Genomic DNA, 22,367 nt, shown 5'->3' with positions numbered 1-22,367 from the left:
AAACCTTGCCCTACTTTTGCTTCGTGGATTGACAGACAAGTTTGGACCCTTTGTCTCATATAACCTTACTATCATAATGCATACAACAGCAGCCAGTTAATTTTCCTTTCTTTTTAAATTCAAAGTCAACTGATGCAATATCACCATGATTTCAGCACCAGGGACAGGTCCAATCTTAAGGTAAAGGTTAAGGTAGTCCCATAGACTTTTTGAGGCTGTAGGGACAGTGGGTTGTTATCTACTGAATCTAGGGCACGGTATTGGAAGGTGGAGCCCAACCCTCTCCTTCCACCACCTTTAACCTCCCCAAATGCGAAGTCAGGTACTCATACTTACAGCTGGGTGGAGTGAGGGAGGTCTTGCAAAGTGCCTTTCCCCAAGGGCACAACATTGGTGACATGTCTGAGGATTCAAACCCAGTACCTCTGGATTCTGGGCCAAACACCCTTATTGTTAGGCCATCACGGTGCCACAAATTAACACAACAACGCTCAAGTCTTACATGGACGATAAAAACACTTTGCATTAGATTTTTAGCTGACAAGTTTGTCCTCTTTGTCCTCAAATAACTTTCCTGTCATTTTGCATCCAACCTAGAGGACAGTCGATATCCATTTCCATCAGTCCGACCAAATGCTTTCTTTCCTTTATTAACGACAGGACAATCAAACCATCTGGGTTCTCTGCGGGCGCAATTGATCGGAACTAACGTCAAAATAATCCCATCTTGGCATCCCCCTCCCGAGGTGACAAACGGTGGAGCTTTGTGCTGAAGACTTAAAATGAACAGATGGCCTACGGACTCCAACTGATTTTCGATACAGATCTATATAAATATACACTGTCCCAAAGACTATGGTGATACAGTATTGACTGGCAATTAAATCTGTCTCTAAGAAATACCGAAGTAATGAAGATTCAGTCCGCCTGTGCTACCATAATTTTAAACTAAAAAAATTGTAACTGCCCCACAGATGTGATAACCTTGATACTTAATATTCACTCGGTTCAATTTGGGGAGAGTCTCTTTGAAGCGACTGCAATCCTACTGGCGGCGATAAATGTCAAAGAACTTACTGAGACTTACTGTAAATCATGAAATATTTGCTGTGGCTTTATGTTGCAGAATTTATTGTGACCTCTACGCTGCAAAATCATCACATTGCAAGTATGTACCGGGTCTTCTGCATGCCCCCCTCCCCCTTGCTTCACCCCCAACTGGACACACAGGAAATTAATTAAAGCTTCCTTTCCCCCTTAGTAGAAAATTACAATATAATGTTTTTATGTTTGTTTGTTTGTTTGCATGTTTGTGCCTTTATTTACACTCAAATTTACCTCCAATGTAAGTTAGCATATCAATTCATAGTTTTCGGTTAAAAACCTGCTGTTTGATAGATAGTGTTCAGTGTCACGGACAAAAAATAGTGGATGCTACTTGAAACTTCTGAGACTGTTTCCAAATTCTATCCAGTTGCTTGTCAATGGGTAACTGCTATTTGGTGTAAAATGTAAGTCCCTGCAAATTTGTATGAATGTACAGTATGTATATTGGTGTAGTCTACATGGTAGATATTACTCTAAATAGTTTTTATTTTGTGCTAAGGCAAAAAATGTGGTTTATGTGGTGGTTTTCAGTTTGTGGCAGCGCTAAAGTCACATGCTGCTACAGTATTGGACACAAATGTTTGCGGTGGCTTTAATTCACAGTGAAACAGTCGCCGCAAATACCGCAAACATAAAACCACCGCAAACATGTCTAAATTTACAGTATGTTTCTTGGCTATCAGCATGGCAAGAGTGGCAGCCATGGCAATCAGAATAACAAAGGAGATATGTTAAAGCTGTCTCAAGATCTCCAAATGGTACGTCTGCATCTGAGGAGACGGGGCAATCTGGACATCATCCTTGAAACATCACATACTCTTAACATCTTTACTTAGACCCAAAGGAGACATGTGGCTGTAAACAAGGTGATTTTTCAGCCCAAAGATGCAAGGATTTTCTAACGTCAAGGACATGTGTGTAATTTCCTACAAGATTTCTCCCTAAAGAGCAGTACACTATCAAGGTTGCCCAGCTGGGCTGATCATGGTAACACTCCTGTAGCCTAGGTTTTCTTTCAGCCAATGAACAACGGCTAAAAGCAACCTAATTATCATAAGTTTGTCTGCCATCTTCGGATAAAATTAGGTTTTCAACACTATTCTGAGCATATTTTCAGCACTGTTTAACATGTAAACAAATCTGCGGTAAAGACAACATTAAATGTCAGATGCCTACTAGTGGAAATCACACATAGCATTGAGCATGCTGACTTTTCAACCAGTTTCACAACCTAAACTTTTACCCACATTCTTCAATGTGAGAAAAACAAGTTCAAATACTGCTACATGACGAACAAGACCGCTAATGACACCAAGAGCTCTTTCATTTGGATATCAAATGAAGTTTGATTGGAAATCAGGTGAAATTACAGACTGAGGCGCCATCAGCAGTCATCAACTTACACAACACCACGGCCAGCAGCAAGTAAATGGAAAATCTCTTACGTAAGAACTTCTCATCAGGCTGGACTTGATGAACATGTATAGCAGCGATGAATGCTTTAGTTTAAAGTTAAAGTCCTCCCATGGCACACATGGATGATGCCTATGGCGCTGCCCATCTCCATTTCTAAGCCCTCAGAAAACACAACTTTGTGCAATCACTACAGCAGGGGGCTAGTCTATTGCACTGGTGCCACAGTGGTGTGTGTTTAACTTTAAAATTTATATTCTCTTTCCCAAATGCTGAGTGCCATACTGTATATACTATTAGGTACCATTTCAAAAGTCTTTTGTATGACTCGTCCAGGGATCAAATTCATGACCTACCGCATGCAAGGTGAACACTGCCATTGCATTAGGGCCATGGAAATTGTCTGTCAGTGACTTATGTGTGTTCATCATGTTGCACAATCATCATAGAGAAATCAGGACTAAGAGGACTGTCTGAAAATAGAATAGCCAAAATACATGCACATACACACTGGCAATGGCAAACTAGTGCCAACAAGACAATCAGAGATGAAAGACTTCACCCCCTTACCCATACTGCTGTGCAATTCTTCCAGTCACACAGACAGACAACAAAGCAGCACTGAGGATATATGCCCATGTCATTGCTGCATTTGTGTATACTGGGAAACACAGACATGCAGACAGACAAGTCAAAAATAACAATGTAAAGGCAGAAATGTTTGCGTTGGTTTTATTTTCGCAGTGATCTCCATAAGAAAAGAACGACTTCTCCTCATCTGTTGCATTGTGGGTTCGTTTGGTATGATAAAGAAAACATGAACCCAGCGACAGTTCATGATGAAGATTTATGTTTTTATTCTCACATCCCTCAGTTCCTAAGTGACCTTTGACATCAATTTGTACCAGGATGATTGCTATATCTCTATGGTGATTTGTACAAGTCAGACGTGAGGGACTTGGTCTTTGTAGAGACAAAACTAAGAGACAACTTGAGAGCCACAAGCTTAGGGGGGTGCTATATATTGAATGTGATAATGAGTATTATTGCATATTATAACGTAGAACGTTGCTTCTTAGATAATGGCTGTTTGACATCCGTACCTGAGAACGTGATGAACCGTTCAAAGTTCGAACATCGACATTTACCGATCACATTCACACATTTGAAATGTGTTGTGAAAGGCGTCTTTGCCACCTTGCGTCGTCTCCTAAACATCGTCCTCACTCACAGCAGTATCGTACACAATTATCGTACAAAATGACACCCCCATCTTAAAGGTGTGGTACAGTCCAATTCTCCAAGCAGAGGTTAGGCTCCATTTTGCTACACTGCGTTGGTTTAATACTTGCTACACTGCCTTGGTTTAATACTATATGTACCTACATGTAGTGTTACAATAAACAACTTCATGGACACATTATCAATGGAAACTGGTTCTAAGGAAATTGTTATGCTCGGTAATGAGGGTATCAAACACCTTACCCCACATCGCAAACACACCCAAAAAAAATGTGTCCCATGGACTCTTGTTTAAGATTCTGTGCAAACCCAGGGTCATGTAACATTTTGAAGGACACTGGCAATTTAGAAAATCTAATTGACTCTACCCGGTAATGGTCAGCATTGCCTTAACTGTAAAAGTAATGGAGAAAATAAAGATGCCATGAAATGAGGGGGGGGGGCTCTTTCGATTGACATACAAAACTTGATATACATGTACAGCAGCAAGACTGACATTTCCAAATTCATTTCTGTATTGTGTGCTTTAGCAAATTCATAGTGAACTAGGTCATCCTACTTTTGGGGTCCTCCTTTTCTTTAATACTTTTTTATTTTGGCAATTTTTTTCCGTATCCCTCACATGTCTTTATCAATTTTCACAAAATTTTCCAAAAGACAGTTTTGAGATCAGACGTAAACCAGGAACCAAGCAAGACATCTAACCAACGACCAATGTGCAAACATAACATTGAAAGCTGAGAAACCACCGTGGCATTGCCGCTATATATGTAAATTTTCACAAGCGCTGTCATTATCCCAGGCCAGAACTACGAATGATGTAAATTTTCACAAAGTTTCCCAAAACATTGACAGTTTTGAGATTAGATGTACATGTAAACCAAGAACGAAGTAAGACATCTGAGAAACAGCCAAATTGCATGTGCAAAATAACCTTGAAAGCTGAGCAGCCATCATGATCCTGTGGCATCAACACCGTTAATCAATCCTTAGCCTCGCACCACCAGCTAATTATATGTTTAATGCAATAGTACAAAGTATAATCCATCACAAGGCCTGCTGTCTTTCCTCTCTGAGTTGAAAGCAGGGCTCAAAATAGTTCCAATCCCACCCTTGCCCTCACGACATGGAATTAGCGGGCCCACGAGCGCTGGCCCATGAAATAAGATGAAGCTGAATCCCAGATCAGCTTGGATCAATCAACCCAGAAAGCAGGGTCAAACGGACCTGGTCATCTTTCACTCTTCTTACGGGGATTTAGACTCCGTAGATCGGCAAGGGCTGGGGACCAACACATTGTGGCTGGAGGGTCTACGCAGAGAGTATACAAACCTGGCAAGAGCTAGCTACATGTACGCATGCCTGTTGCCACTATGCATCGGACTCTGATGATCGCATATGATTGATTGATTGAAATCAGCAATACAAATCTTACAAGTCGTTGAATGCTTTGGGTCCTTTTGGTATAAGAAGTGAGTTTACAATAAAGGCAAGGAGACTGAGACTGATTGCCAGATACAGAGTGGCACTTAACAGCATATTATTAAGTAGCGACAATGCATTTAAGTGATTCTATACACTACTTCCGTACACAAAGTAAAACTTACGAATAAGCTTTTAATTAGTCCTTTGATCCTTCTCAGGTAACCTTTATTGACGTATTACAGATATCCTATACCAAAATTTCAGCCATCTTTGTCCCCCCCCTCCTCCTTTCATTTTGATTTCCAACTCCCCATTTTCCTCCTAACTGCCAAGCCTTCAATTTCATTCCTGAAAAGTCTGCCTGAACTTTACAAAGCCTTCAAAAGAGGTGACAAACTTTACGTGTAGTGCACTGAGAAGTCACATCCATGTTATTTATGGTGTCATTGACAAAGGTGGAACAGGGTTTCCAATTTCCTGCATACTAATAGAATCCACTGAATAGGGAGGACTTATATAACTTTTGTCATTATTCAACCCAACCAAATCATAGCTCACATTACGGCTTTCAGCTACGCCGGTAGAAGAAAACGATTTCATTGCCATCTAGTATTACAGATACATATAAATCTGCATGGCACTGTGTAATAAATAGAAAGGTGGCGCTGAAATGATCCTAACTTTTCCTGGCCTTCTTTCATCTTCTCTAAGAACGAACAATATATGCAAATTCCTCTCAGACACATGTGGGCAATAAACTGCCTCTAAAACTCAAGCGTTCAAAAGTAATCAATCCCTAATTAAGCAAGCTAATTAAGAAATAGATTTTTTCTAATGGCTTTAGTCTCAAGGGCAAAATAAAGCTAAGATGACATCTGGTGGCGACATATGAATCCGCCATTTACATTTTGATGGCTAATCAACCCATCGATGATGAGGTTATGGCAAGGGGAAGTCAACGCACCCAAGAGGTTTTATTACGCAACACTTTAAGGTCGCCTTAATATGATTATAGAGATGAGATTAACACTGGCATCTATCACCATTTCTGAGCAGAGCTGGTGCAAACTTAATATACAGACTGTGCTAAGTTTTGATGACATCATTCTAGTTTGACTTCAACATTCAGTGGCATCAGTAGTCTTGTGGTTTGGGTGGTTGACTCAGAACTTAATGGTCCTGATTTCAAATATTCCATGTTAGGTCCTGATTAGGCCTTAAGAAATGTGCTTTTTCCTCTTATTCCAGCGGCATAGCTGAAAAAGTGTCCAAATTTGCCCCAAAGTGCCAAATTTGGCACACATGTACTTGAATGTATTCTAAACAAGTATAGATATGGAGGCATCCTAAATTTAGCGCAGAATAAATTTTATGCCATTTCGCCAATTTTCATACCAAAAATGTATATTTTGGGCTCATCAGGCTGGTATCACAATGAAACAACCTGAAATTTGGTATTCAAAATGAGTACCTAGAATTGGTTAGGTCTGACAAAGCAGAGGACCTCTGTTCATTGCGAATTTCAAAAAGAGCTGGAGGAATTTTCCTGGTACAGCAAACCTAACAGGAAATAACTGTAAATATCATCTGTCTTTCCTGTTACAGCCAGTGAAAGATTAGCTCTTCTTCTAGTTTATATCCTATTATGTGGCAGAAGTTTTTGTTTCATTCAAGTTGAGGGCTTGGGGCCAGTGATTGTCAAGAGTCTGCAACTGTATATGGATTTATCTGCTGGAACGATCACCCTGTGGGGTCACATATACTAGCTTTACAGGTGCGAAAGGGTGCCTGGTTCTATTACTGCAAATCATTGGTGACGCCTAAGCTCTACAAACCTGACACTATGTGTTTAAAATTTTGCAAAGCACAGATTTTTGTCTTCCCTAAGGCCACACCTATTTAATTTCTTGGTAAACGGATTTTTATTTTCAAAAAAAAAAATTTAGAAAAAAAATCATGAAAACAGAAGGCTGGCCCACATCCATGGTTTTCAGACACTTATAAGACTTAGTACAAATATGGAAAGAGGGTAAGATCAAAACAGAAAGTTGGTTGGAATATGAAAACCTGCATCTGACTATGTTCACTCCCAGAAACTGTTTGTATCATTAGGTACAGTCTTACTTCTCGGAATCTGTTGTCATGATGATACTTCAGTTCAGCATCATTTTTCAAAATCTGAGGACCGACAAATTAGATAGCCGCGTCCTTACCTTGAATATGATTTTACCTTGTTGTTGTATTATTACAGCCAGCAGGTACCCATCTGAGTAATGAGGCTTGTGTAAAGTGCTCGAGGAACCTTCTTGAACACCGGACCCCCATTTTACTTCCCTTCTGAAAGACGGTACAGCTCCTACCAGGATCCCTTCTCAGATTTTAACCTGAGTCTCTCTGTTACAAACTAATTAGTCAGAACCTCAACTGTGGCTCAACTGTGAAGCTGCTACCAAATGATGAGCTATAGAGTCATCCCTTGAATATGTCAAAGATCCCAACATAGTTCTCCATAAGAGTATGCCATTGCTCAAACTAATCAGTTTCTCATGATCACGCTGCTGTGCAAAACAGAGATACCAAAGGTATCTAGGTCGGGATTTGAACCATCAAGCTTATCATCAAAATGCAGTACTCCTAACCACTGAAAAACGCAAACCTCTAAAACAGGTCAGGATTTGAACCATCAAGCTAATCATACAGAAGCAGAACCCCTAACCACTGAAAAACACAAACCTCTAAAACAGAGTGGCTGCTTTCAATCGCCATTTCAAATCTGTGGTGAGATTGGGATCAGATGGCTGTCTGAAAGTGGGCCGTGCGTCTGACCACATAGACACTGCACATGCATCACTCCAGAACCAGGGATGAGTCACTTGTTTTAGGGCGACAGTTTTATCATACTGCACTTAAGGCCACACTAATCCGATCCAAGAGATACGGTGCACGTCTCGGCATCATCGTTTAGATAAAACGTGCATGGACCATGTCCATCAGTGCTGTGATTGACATGTGCAGCCGTAGATGTAGGCTAATTTAATTAGCAGACTGAAGTGAACTATCACAGTAAGAAGCATCACAGCTTCAGGGCTAAAGGATAGTAGGTCAGAATTAGAGTATAGCCATAGTGTTCTGATTGATATCTTGCGCCCTAGATGTAGGCTTATTTAATTAGCAGACTGAAGTGAAACACCAACAGTAAGTATGGTATTGCTGGTAGCGTCCGTCCTAGCTTCAGGGCCAAAAGACTGTGGATCAGAATAAGTCTTTAGAGTGCCCCAGAGTCAGAGATCCTGTGCTTTAATGTTAAATCAGAATAAAAATCTTTAGCAATGGCTAAATCTCCACTTTGCTAGAGTGACTGTAGTCATCTAGCTGAGAAGGTACAAAGGACAGGTGTGGCTACCTCTGTGAGGATGGCATTCAACACCAAGGATATATGTATGTTTGACTAAGTGTGGATGGTGTTCAGCACCAAGGACAGGTGTGTTTAGAGATCTTCAAACTTTGAATCTGCTTTCCTGTTTCTTCTACCCAACAAGTTTTAAACATTTCTTTCTAGACTCATACACTAACATACACCTATATTTTCCCACTTTGAATTATGAAAAGTTTTTATTGATGGAAAACATTCTACATGCTACAAATTCTCATAACATGAGACAGAAACAGTAAAACATTGAGGTTTTCTGATCATTAATTCCGGAAATTGGAAATAGAACTAACTGCCGCCTTTACTGACCTTACTGCAATTCCTGATGTAGTTCGTATTGCTGTTATGTAAGCCAGACATTTCGAAAGGAAAGGTCACTGCATTGGAAGTGGTTCTCATCAAAGATTTAGTTTGTACATTTTTGGATTTTGACGTTTATATGCTGCAGGCAAATCCATTTATGACAAGATGAATTATTCAACCAAAATTACATAATGGCGGGTAGAATTTGGTGATGTCAAAAGCAGATGTTATATGTCATAACATGACTAGATTTAACAGGCAAATTTTCTGCAAAACATCAAATTTTTAACTCATTCTCTTTTCTGGGTGTCTGAAAGAGTTTTCTATCGAATCATTCATTAGACCACCTGTGCTCATATGTTTTTACTTCTAGACATTGAAAAACAGTTTGCCAGTATATGATTAATATCTATTGCAAAATTATGTGAATCATTAAGGTAAAGGTTATAGAAATACTGTTTGTCATGTCAGATAATAATGAAATATTGTCTTGCTACACTGTAATTATTACCTTACCATAAAATATGAGATAGATCCAATCTATGCTATTATGTTACCTCTTGAAGATTAATCTGTCATTTGCAGGAGAAATTATGACTTATTCAAGATCCTAAAAGTAATATCTCTTTCAAGTAAACGTTTCTTGTAATGTGAATTCGTTTTTCTTGTGAATGCCATACTGTGTAGAAATATCTGATTTATAATGTATCAACCCCAAAGTTTCTTATTTCATAAACGTCACATTTGATTCTGATGTATATAGAGAACATTTCTAAAACAACAATGGCAGTATGTGAACTTTCATTTGCCCCATGTATGAAGGGATGGGGGAGGGGGGTCAAACTCCCAGGTACCTATGACCCACTATTGGAATCAGCTGTCTAATGTAATTGGGTCAGTCATCCGCAGCAAAGTAGCTGCATTGACCTTACCTCATCCTTAACAGCAAGAATCTTTCAACAGCTTAATGGATACAGCATGTCGAATTTTAAATATTTCTATTGTAGAAGAAATTACATCTTCTCTCAAAATCCAGGTATGTGTATCAATGTGTCTGAACCAAAAACGATATCTGTTCAGTAAGCTCCTAAACAGACTTGTGATAACTGTAATGAAATATTCTTTGTCTTACCTGTGGTTGTTTGCATACCATCCACCACACAGAGCAGTACAAGAACAGCACAACGCCAGCACAGGAACACCACGATATCAGCACAGAAAACAGCAGAAAGGCAGCAAAAGGAGAAAGAAATCATGATTAGCAATTCATTCCAAATCAGTTGATTAGATTGAGCGACAGGTGTACTGTAATCATCATTCCTTTTAGTAACTATTGACAATCATCAAGAAAAACTTCACTGATTTAGACATGGGGTTGTTGCCTGGGTGACTTTCAGTCTTGCCAACCATGATCAGAAATCGTTCGCAATGCTGCAGATGACGTGATTTCACTGTTGACTTGCTGCCATTTTCCCCGGATTTGACCTACGTTAACTTTGAATTCCATTTACAATAACACGCAGTGCGCTTGAAGGAAACTGTAGCAAAGTTGAAGCTATGATCCTTTTTTTATAATACAATATGAATGTCCTAAAAATAGAGAAAGTAATCTCATGATTTTGTGACATCAAGCAGATAGGACACGGCTAAGTGAGCAGCGGATCAAATTTGTAGGATGTTTATGGTGTCCTTGACTCTTCAGGAACTTCAGCGCTATCTTCATAAATTGACATGACAGAAGCAGTGGATTGCTTATTCTTTGATAAAGACTGGTTCTGCCTACAGTATTTGTATTTTTAAACAAAAATTGTTCTGTTTGATGCAGAACAGAGTCAAACCCACATGGATGAAATTTCATTTGCTAAAGATCACAATGCACGAATTGGTACAACCTACACTACATTGTGTTCTTTGGTCTTAGCACTTTATACTTTTACAGTGACTCAGAGGTACACTGTACATAAATGGCCCTCTTGTCCGCAGCCTTTCACAATCAGTATTAGCAATAAAGCCCTGTCCAAGTTGAAGGGAGGAAAGAACATAAAATATACATGTCCAATCAGTCCTTCCATTTATGGGCAGGAACAATTTACTGGCAATCACAGAGAAGGTCAGGCTGCCGCAGTATATGGGCAGAAGCACTGGTCCGAGTCTACATAATGGATATGGGGCTTTAGGTGAGGGACAGGCCTCTGTAGATGTGTTTGTGTGTGTGTGTGTGTGTGTGTGTGTGTGTGTGTGTGTGTGTGTGTGTGTGTGTGTGCGTGTCTGTGTGTGTGTGAATCTGTGTGCCTGTGTGAAAATTAGTGATAAAGATACCCAAATTTAGCAGTCAGGATGAATCTTTTTATCACACAGTGTCAAATCCAAAAGCAAATCTCGCATGCAGGCAAACCATACCCTCATACATGTAAATGACATGCCATGAAAAGGCCTATCAAACAACTTTCAGACATTTTAGAAAATGGCTTAAGTGACTTTTCGTAATCTCCTCCATCTTGGTGACTCCCCTTTTGCCCCTTCCCACTTATCATGTGACTTAAATTTTCAGAGCACTCTGCCAAGCAGGCTGCCACAAAGTTCGTAATTATCTTTTTGCTTTATGTTTATTTACGACTTTCTTTATGCATGTCTAGGTTGTAATTAAGCAATTAAGTGAGATAAAGTATCAACCTTTTCCTGTTTCTGGCCAAACCAGAGATTTTTTGTGCTATTTAATCATCTTCAAAAGTCAAATAGAGATACCTAATGTTTTACTCATTAAAAGACAAGTCAACACAGTATTAGATGTGAGAGCAGTACATCATAAATGAAAATCACATACATACAAAAAACAATCACAAATGCAGAACAGACAAAGGAAACAAGTCTGAATTTTACACAAAATGACGAAAATTGCTCTTGCTCTGATCAAGTTTAGCAATGAACTTAATGTCATTCTGATTCTAGCAAGTCTTCTACATAATACCAATTAGAATAATGGTTACCTACATTTGTAAGGCTTCTACGACTTGACTTCACGCATGACAACGTCTACCGCAAGACAGGTACAAATTGTGTTAGCAGAAACCTGTTTCCTTTAGTTCCCTTATCAGCCTCAAGTGCAAGACGCAGAACTTAAGTAATCTAATTAACTTGGCTGTCTGATTGCCTTGTTCAGTCACCTTTCCAAATTAAAACAGATCGTAGAAATGATTACTTCTGAAGCTGCCTTATTTCTGATGTTTGGAACTAAACTAATTTAAAGTTACAATGCTAACACCCTGAAGTGATACCAGAGGGGGTACCTTTATTACTGTTATAGGCTAAGTCATATAAGAGTGATGTTTGTTTTTTTGTCAAACAAAAACTTAAAGACAAAGAAAGTAGAAAAAGTTCTCATGGAAAGCAAAATCCTAACTTTGAATGTACCTTAAATGTGAGAAAAAGGCAACCATCCCAGCAAAAAATTTAACAGAAATATATAGTAATATTGGGGTACATTTGATTCATTGACTGTTGAAAATATAGGGCACTCTAAACAAAACGACCATTGACATTCTTACATACTTGGAATACAATATCTCCCATATCAAGCAACATTATATCTATAAATTTAATTTATTTTTCAACTTTTAAGGGCATCATTGAAATTTCTACTGTTCAGCTTGTTACTATGTACTAAACAATGTCATTTAAAAGAGCATGCTCTCTTTTATATGGTATTTTAACATTTGTCATAACATAAACATTTATTGAAGTTAATATCTCACTATATAGCGTTTGTGTTAGAGCTTTCAATTTTCTTGTGTCTTCCGACATCTTAAGTGACCAGCATTTAATGTTTAATCCACTTTGGTATTCTGCCTAGTAAATCCTTCATGGTTGCTTAGAAACCTGGAATATTTCCAACCACCTTTCATCTGCGTTCCATTGATCAAACCTGAGTAGAAACATTTACAGTTTATTCATACCCTAATCATTTTCCACATAAATACATGGACTGGAAGTCAAATACTGTAAATGAAGAAATGTTTGTGGTGATTTTATGTTCAAGTTTTTTTTCAGTTTCGCCGCAAACTTAAAACCACTGCGAACATTTCTGCATGTGTTTCAATTTGTAGTGCTACCATTGTTTTAAACGCGAACTTAAAACCACCGCAAACACTCCATTTCCTCCCTGCCACTAAATTAAAACCATGCGAACTTAAAATGCATTTACAGTATTCTGGGACCCCCTCCAATTTTGCCGTTATGTAACAGCTGTTGTAGGGTTTTGATGTCATTAGCTAATTTCCTACAGTCTCTCGGGATACCAGCAGGTCAGTTGGGTATGCCAACCTTCTTACAGTTTTCATCAATAATACATCACAATGTAGATGAAGACATGACTGTCTTCGGAACTCTCATAGCTGGTAAATGAAAATTGAAGATTGCTTTAATAGATTTGTTGCATGCCACTCAATAATCTGTTTTCTTGTAAATTCTACCCAAATCATCATAAACAGTACTTTTATTCATACTCTGACAGTTTTATGTAGGGGGGATCTATTTCTCCTACATTTAAAGCATTTTAGTTCTTTATGAAACAAAAATTATCACAATGTAACTGAAGACATGTCTTTCTTTAAAACTAGCGAATGAAAATTGAGGGTTGCTTTAATATGTATGTTGCATGCCACTCAATAAATCTTCTTGTAAATTCTACCCAATTTGTCATAAACAGTTAGTAAAGTTTTATTTATACTTTTTTCAGTTAGGGTGTGTATCCGTTTCTTGTACATCAATTTCAAAGCATTCTATATTCTTTTGATGCAACAATGTCTTGTATTCATTTATCAAGGTCTTTTATTCGTAATACACAATTTCAATTTGAAATGATGGAGATGACAGTAAAATGATAAAGACAATATGCTATTACTGTACAGTAGAAACCTTGACCTGAGCACAAGACGGAAAAATGTTTGATATATTGGAGCGAAATTTGACATCACCCAGGCATGTCAATTGTTTTGCTGTGTAGAATCCAATTTTTGATGCAACATCATTCTCCACCATTCATATTCAGATAACTGTTAGCTGCGTCCTTCAATCATCCATCAAATCAACACCCTGGCATATCATGGCCTTCTTTCAATTATTCACTTTTTACGAGTTAATATTACATTGTATATTTCCTAGGCTCTATCATCTAGAACAACTAGTAAATCTATTAGGAATCCATCTACATGTAGCACGAAGGCTGATATGACTAAGCATAACTGTCCGCCTAGGGCCATCCCAAGCCTCTATTTCATCTACGACATTTGACCTGACAACATAAATACAGCAACAAAATGTCCTTGGAAACATTTCAAATCCTCTTAATAAGCAATTGATAGCCTTCTTTTGGATTAAAAGGCTGATTTATAACAAAACTATATGACTTTTGCTCTTTGCTTCACGCCCTGATGCAATATAGAAAGTAATCTATAAGAAATATTGATAGAAGCCTGTTTCAATTTTTCAGGCTTTTTTCGAACGGACAAATATGCAGTCCCTGATATCTTCCCTTTTCAGGCTTGAACAAAACCCCTTTTCACCCTCCCACTTTTGGTACAAAATGTCCAGTTGGAATTTTTTGGTCCCAAAACAAATAAAAAAGCACAGAAGTATGGATATCTGACTGTCAATGAGCCTTTGTTTTACCCCAGCTAAGGAAAGAAATTGTAATTCATAGATTGTCACATGCATTTGTACATGCATTAAGTGTTATATTACAGAAATTTTGAGTATGCATTTGTCTTTGTTTACACTGCTAGCTCTTTGCTATATCATGTTGTATTATTATTGTATTATTGTTGTTGTATTATTGTTGTATTATATGCTGTATATTATGCTGAAGCAAAACCAATGAAACAAAACAAAATAAACAGAACACTACCTCTTCATCTAAGCTGTCAGATGAAGAAAAGGTTTCTTCTACTTCCATTGGCTCGTCCTGGAATAAACAAAACGCTCTTTAAGAAAACAAATACACAACAAAAACATACACAATAAACAAACGTTAACAACAAAAACATACACAATAAACAAACGTTAACAACAAAACATATACAACAAATGATTAGACATACATAAACTTCTGATTACAATGAAAAACAACATAATCCAAAAAATAACACAGTACAGGCAAACAATACATGACACATTTAAGAAAATTATAATCTTTATATTCAACACAAAAGTTTTGTGGGGATCAAGTTATTCCATTCCACCAAAGATAGATACATTTGAGAAAAGAAAGAAGGAAAATTAGAGAAAGAAATCAAATAGGACAAGATAGATAGAAGGTAAAGATAGTCCCATAGCCTTTTTAAAGCTGTAGAGGCAGTGGGTTGTTATACAATGTGTCTAGGGTACGGTATTGGAAGGTGGAGCCTAAACTTCTCCTTCCACCACTTTTACCTCCCCAATCAAAGTCAGGTACCCATTTGTACACCTAGGTGGAGTTACGAAAGTCGTGTAAAGTGCCTTTCCAAAGGGTACAACATCGGTGACATGTCAGAGGATTTGAACCCAGGACCTCTGGATTCTCGGCAAAACAACCTAACCGTTACGCCAACACGACGCCACAAATGTCTCTTTCTGTGGTCGCTGGCCAGTCCAATAATTTGCCCAAAGACAAAAAGTTTTGGCAAAACGCCACTTTAAAGGTAAACCATTGCATTATAGATTTTTATGTGAGCGCCTACAGATATATGACATTATTACACCTCAATGTGCATGCTTGGCAGGCTGTAAGTCAATGAATATGAAGTCACATTTGCTATTTTACAGGGAAACTGCAAAATCCATATCTATTGCTTCTGTCTCCAGGACTAAAGCACATCTGAATGCTGAATTATACAATATTGGATCTGCCTATGAATGGAATTATGAAAATTGCAGACTTTAAAACCAACTGCTTGTGCAATTGTGGTGACAAAGTTGGCAAATATAATAACTTTCCATGAGCTGTCCTTGTACAGAGGGGTGTGTAAAACATAAAGGACATAAATTCTATACAATTGTCCTTAAGTGGAGAGTGGTGTCAAACCTAGAGCACATGCCTAGTGGGGACTGCAAAGTAATTCTTAGTAACCCAGGGATTGAAAAAGGTACATCTTAGTAGTGAGTATTCAAAGTGGTGGGGGGTAAGAAAATTCCCTGTCTCCAGTGGCAAAGGGTTGACAGTGGAAGAATGGTGCCCTGCCATCAAACTGTAATTCCAGTTCCATTATACTGATTTTCAAAGACAGGGGCATCCAACTGAATATTTTTCCTGCTTGTCTAGAGTGCAGTTCTAGGTAAGATGCAAAGCCTATCTCCAAAGGGAATGGCCTCCATTTGTACTTGAATATGGCAAATTGTTAGTAAAGAGCTTTCAACACTTAAAGCGGGGGAGGGGGGCATACCCCCCTCCTCAAATGCAACCTTGGGTAGTTATGTTCATCGCACCATCATACTCTAAAGAGATCCCTGCAAAAGTGTGAACTTCCAACAGAAATTTAACTATATTTTACCAGATTGGAATGAGACAAACACGATCTAGATAGGTGGGAGGAAGAAGAAAATGCTGCTGCCCAACTTTTACAGCTGATCACTTTAGAGGTCAAGTTGCCAAGGTCACATCATGTCCTCAGTTACCCTTCCAACACAGCGAAACAAATGAAAGTCACTGAAAAGTCTATACATTATTGATCCCCCATTTTGCCACTTATTAGAAATGGCCTGCAGGCCCCATATGGCAGAATCATCACTAATGTTGTAGCAGTCAGCTTAACTAGAAAATTGTCTGGAACTGTACTTTGATAAAGACAAGTTTTGGGGTAGCGAGCCAAAAAGGAATGACAATAACTCAAGTACTCTACTTTCCAATTAGCTCTACATCATCATAACTATTACCATCCTATGAAATATCACATCTTCATATACTTTTGGCCGGTAATATACAAGGGTGATCTATATGTAATGTAATAACTTGAACTATGAAATAGGCTTTCAACAAAGGATGATTGATATCATTAGGCCCTTGCATGAGCTTCAGCTTTAAACCAAGATGTTGGAAAGTGGCCAAAAGCTCCCTGTATAAGGCAGCTCTCAGTAAATTAAGCAATTTGTCAGTTTCAGTAAATGGTGTTCGCAAAAGATTATGGGCTATTCTGTAGAAAGCGAACCATCTTAGGGTAGCCATAATAGCTAATGTTTCAGCACTAGGGACAGCAACGCCAGTACTCAAAATCAACGCTCTTTGGGGAACCAGATTCTCATTAAGGTAACTGGATTGTAAATACAGGATCACTTGTGAGAAATCCACAGTTGATCAGGTGCCAGGAAATTAGGAGTACAGAAGACACCTGCAAATACTTTTGTGTAAGTAAGCCATCTAACCTCTTTAATGTGCGCTTTGGAAAAGTTCAGTTTGATAACGACACCAAAATACAATTAGAAAACACCAAACTCAATAAGTAAACAGTACATGAAATCTGATGATGGATAAAACTTACAGAAATCTTGACAGAGCACTATGTAACTATAATGACTGTACTAACTACATATTACTTTGAAGCATATCGCAATCATCTCCAAGTTCATTACAAATCTGTGTGACATTTCAGCTCGTCTACAAGGACAACAGAGAAGAACATATCCCCTTGAACTTCAAGAGAAGTTCTTGGGAGAATAATTCCAACCGACAAGACTGTTTGAAATTCAAAGGCTAATGCACCCAGCGGGATTATAAATCCAGGAATAATTGTTGCTCTTGACACACGCCGCATCACCCAATTACACGTCTTCGGCACACAGTATTAGTTACACCTTGTTGCCATGGCAACAGGACAGCTATAACAAAGGTTATAAAAGGATAGGCGCTCCTGTGGGAGGCATCATCATTTATTGGGAGGGAAATAATTTGGCTGAGGGCTGAATCGACTCAATGCGGAACACCGCCCCTATGGATCCCCAGGCTGCTGACACCGCATTGTGCTCTGTCAGCTGTGTCACTTGCTAAATCTCAATACCACAGGGGAACTATCAGTCTCATGCTTGAAATTGCTTGCTGTCCACGACCATATTGTCATCTGCTAATAATCTACTCCAGCAGAATGATCTTGTATGGAAACTTTTGTGAGAAAAATATTTTGTATATAGCTTTAACCTTCTCCCTGCTGTCTAACTCAGACTGTAACTAATAAGAAATTGGGTGCTTAACAGCTACTTCATAGCGCTAAAGGTTCAAGTAAGTTTAAATATGGTCAAACCTGCCCAAGAAGGCCACTCAGGAGACTGATAAAATCTGGTCTATATGGACAGGTGGTCATTTTAGACATATTCTTAATGCTTATGTCAATGGGAAATATTATCTAAGGGACCATAAAAAATTGGCCACATTATTGGCCAAGTGGTACGTATGTGAGATGGTCACTCGTACAGGTTTGACTGTAATTTCTTTATCATTAGATTTGAAATCGGTGTATATTTTGCAAATGTTACTTTGCTTTAAAATCTTAACCAACAGCCTGAAATTTAGGGGGAAAAGTTTGACGTATTGCAGGAAAAATGTCTTTGAAATTTGCAATTTGGCAATATAAAGAATTATGTTCTGCATTATCATGACAATAACAGTAAAATAGTATTTTGAGCCCTGTCCTATCTCATTTGTAATACTTACAGCTCTACCATTACTCTATTTAATTGTTTTCACTCTCAATTCACCCATAAACCACCATCAAAATGGACCTGACCCAGATGGTACTGTGAACTCTGACCCGTAACCAATTCCATGATGCTAACCTTTGACCTATAAGATGTAAATCAAGCCATAAGAGTAATGCAAGAGGACTTGAAGCATGAAGGGTGATTTTTCCAAACTGCCACCTGCCCGGAACTTATTGATTTCTAATCACAAATATGAAAATTTTATAACATTCACACATGACGGCTAGTGACCTGCTGGGTATGGGACATATATTTTGTTTTGTGAGCTACTGCTGAACACAAGCCATTTAGTTAAAAAGGAATTCGAAGCTTATAATATGAACAATGAGTACTTAGGGCTTAAAATACTAGGTGCATGATTGTGCACTATTTTGTGCACCCAAAATTGGAGCTGTGCACCTATGATATTTGACTGTGGGTGCACCAGTGCACCTTAATATTTGTGTACACTGTAGGGTAAAGGTACTACATGTATTGTACACTGATATACAGAATATTCTTGAAATCTCAGTATCATAAAAGCAATATAACTTTTGTTTGATGTGTTCCTTTTTCTAAATTTTTAAGTTGGCTATATAGAATTTCAGATTGAAGTCCTTAAGAGAGGCAGTATGGTTTGCAAATACGTTTTGATGACATTCTATTATATCATATCATATTCTATGTTGTGCACCCAAAATTCTTTCTGTGCAGCCAAATTTTTAGGGTTAGGTGCATGGGCCAAAAATGAATTTCAAGCCCTGGTACTTTTCAAAATGTGCTCGTTATCTATTCGTCACAGGTCATTAAAGGCACTGTTGAAGAAAAACATCCGTCAATGTTGATGGGTGCGTCTGAAAATCACCTGTCAACGCGACCAAATGGTGCATAACTAGGTAAAAGGTCTGAACTCGTGATCCTGTCTATTTCGAGGCAGAGACATTAGGCTTACCGCCATGAAAATGCGGCATTACTGCGATCCTAAAAATGTGATAGTTGCGCTTAGATACAGTGATGGGTACTGGTCATGATATATTCATGGTAAATATTCAGATGTAACAGCTTTGCTACTAAATCATAACAAATATTATGCCAAATATGACCAGCTTGACAAAGGAAAATAGTTTCCTCAGTAATTTATAAAGAACATCTGTTACAGTATTGAATTCTATTGAGAAATACAAGTTAGAATGTTTTGAAAAATCTGAACATATGCGTAAATCACAAATTGTTCTGTTTAAAAGTATGGTAAATGCAGAAATGTTTGCAGTGGTTTCATGTTTGCAGCTTTTGCGGTGAGCTCTTTGCTGCGAACCTAAAACCACCGTGAATTATTTTGCCTCCTACCCTGTTGTCTACTATTGTCTCAAATGCGAACTTAAAACAAACGAAAAAACTCCATTTTCTCCCTACCGCGAAATTGAAACCACATAAACTTAAATGCATTTACAGTAGTCTGATTTTTTTTACCAAGTTGGTTTACAATAATGTGGGAAAAACTTAGGAACACAGATGAAGTTTTATGCTAAATATGAGCATAATTTGTTTCAAAACAAGTTTTATCTGACATAGATATAATACTGTTTAGTTGCGTATGTGCTGGTATCTCAAATCTGCACCTGTGCAATAAGCATGAAATGACTGGAAAGCCCTTGGCACCGAGACAGAATTAATTTCACTCATTATCATAACTTTCTGCTTCATTTAATGGCTCTAAGGATTTACCAATCAATGTAAAGATTTCTTCAAGCCGCACATGGGGCTTATGCTAAATGATATAATTCTTATGCCGAATCAATGAGCTAACTTGGTTCCCTCGATTTGTCATCCTTTTTTGTAGAAAAGAGTGCACTTGTGAGCAATAGCTTGTGCAAGGTTTTCTTCAATATCTGACAGAAGGAATCAGATAGTGCAAGAAAATTTCAAACTCTTCATGCTTTGGTTTCATTGGATAGGTCTTTGTGAAGGAAATACATGTAGAATATTTTTATTTGAACAAAATCGGACAAACCGTGACTGCATGAGTTACCCTATGGCCATTTAAAGATCTGAAAATCAGTGACTTTTAACAAACATTTACTGCTATTGACTGACAAAATTTATAGTCTTTCCATTATTTTGACAACCAAAAATTGGCATGTGTTATGCAAAATTACTAAGTCTCAGGTCAGATCATACCAGAAGGCAAGCACTTGTTTGCTGACCTGAGAGAATAACAAATGTGCCCAGCGAAAACCTAAAGTAAATAATCATTGTTTTCCCCAAAAAATATTTGCAAAGATTTCCTATCTTGACTGCTCTGCTAAAAAAAATATAAAAAATACTGGAAGGCAGGGATTAGTTCCAAAAATACCTGCTACTTTATTTTTCCCAAAACAGCTTAAGCTGCTCAAAGAAGATCATATCTTTTATCATTCTTGTGTTCCGCAAATAGCAGGTCTTAACTAGATAATGGGCAGCCATAATCTTACCGATGGCCACTTACCGTATTGTACATGCAATGTCTCTCTTTCACTTAGCATTCCAATGGTGAGAAACACATCTAAATTCTAAACTCAGCAGAAAAACATTGCATATATCTGCATAATCTAACCACTATTAAAGCTCTCACTGCCATTTTGTAGTCTTTATGAGGCCACCACTATCATGCTGTATTATATCAGAAATTCATCATTAAGTTCTGGAAATTAGTGGTTAACTACAATGCGGTGTAAACTAAAAAGTCTCCTTTATAATTGCCTAACTGCAATGCTGTGTAAACTTAAAAAGTCTCCTTAATAAGTGCCTAACTACAATGCTGTGTAATATAAACTAAAAAGTCTCCTTTATGAGTGCCTAACTACAATATAAGCTGTGTGAACTAAAAAATTCTCCTTTGTAAGGATTTTAGCCGCTCCTGAGCATTGACTCCTCGCTATTTGTTCTCGGTTTCCAATTGAAGTGCGAGATTGACCGACAGATGTGCCTTGTGCTTTCTTCCAGACTTCAGTGCAAGAGGAACCCTTTGTGCTTTCTGCAGATCTAAAGTGGTTGTTATGGACGTCTTTGAAATATGTTATTAGATATTTATTGAGGACACCCAAAGTGGTTTCTTAATACTGTAAATGCATTTAAGTTTGCATGATTTTAATTTCGAGGTGGGGAGAAAATCGAGTGTTCGCAATGGTTTTAGGTTCGTGTTTGAGACAATAGTAGAAAAGAGGGTAGGAGGGCAAAAAATTTTAATTTTAAGTTTGCGACAAAGAGCTTACCACGAAAACTGCAAACATAAAACCACGGCGAACATTTCTGCATTTACAGTACAAGAGACACTCTTTGTGCTTTATTCTTATGAAAGGTGGATATAATAATCTACTTCTAAAGTTATTTCTAATTGTCACCCTCTTGTGCTCTGTGCCTTATTCCTAACTACTGTGCGAGAGCGACTTTTCGTGCTGATTGAAAACGGTCTCCTACCCTGCCATTTTGCCCATTCATCCACAACGCCGGCCCATTTCCGGTCGCCTGCGCGTATGACGGCCGGAAGAAGTACGCTCCATTAGGCATCGCCGGGTGAGGCGCAACGGGGCCACAAGGACCCTGATGCCGAACCACCTACGCAAAATAACAGCGTTAGTATTTTCCTCGGATACCGCACCTTCGAGCTCTAAGTCATAATTTTCTTTTAAAATAACCTCCTTGAAGAAAATGTCATAGCGTGGATGAAGGTTAGAAATCCAGGTAATGAGATACGCAAGATAGCAGTTAC

At 38.2% G+C, this 22,367-nt stretch overlaps 1 protein-coding gene across 7 annotated transcripts in view; it reads right to left on the bottom strand.

The window, feature by feature from the left end:
- The window catches only part of LOC136425242 (double-stranded RNA-specific adenosine deaminase-like), a 109,783-nt gene that overhangs the window by 55,524 nt on the left and 31,892 nt on the right, over positions 1 to 22,367 (bottom strand). For 4 of the 7 annotated variants that reach the window (XM_066414051.1, XM_066414050.1, XM_066414052.1 and 1 more), the window contains exons 2-3: positions 22,076 to 22,213; positions 14,823 to 14,879 (exon numbers count right to left, since the gene is read on the bottom strand). The exons of 1 other annotated variant lie outside the window; for it this stretch is intronic. In XM_066414051.1, coding sequence (XP_066270148.1) covers positions 14,823 to 14,879; positions 22,076 to 22,213 — 195 coding nt within the window. The remainder of the gene's footprint in view (positions 1 to 14,822; positions 14,880 to 22,075; positions 22,214 to 22,367) is intronic. 2 more of the 7 variants (XM_066414054.1, XM_066414055.1) reach the window with 2 other exon arrangements.

This window comes from Branchiostoma lanceolatum, chromosome 19, assembly GCF_035083965.1.
Source record: "Branchiostoma lanceolatum isolate klBraLanc5 chromosome 19, klBraLanc5.hap2, whole genome shotgun sequence".
NCBI classification, from domain to species: Eukaryota; Metazoa; Chordata; class Leptocardii; order Amphioxiformes; family Branchiostomatidae; genus Branchiostoma; species Branchiostoma lanceolatum.
This window is presented reverse-complemented; position numbering and strand designations above follow the sequence as displayed.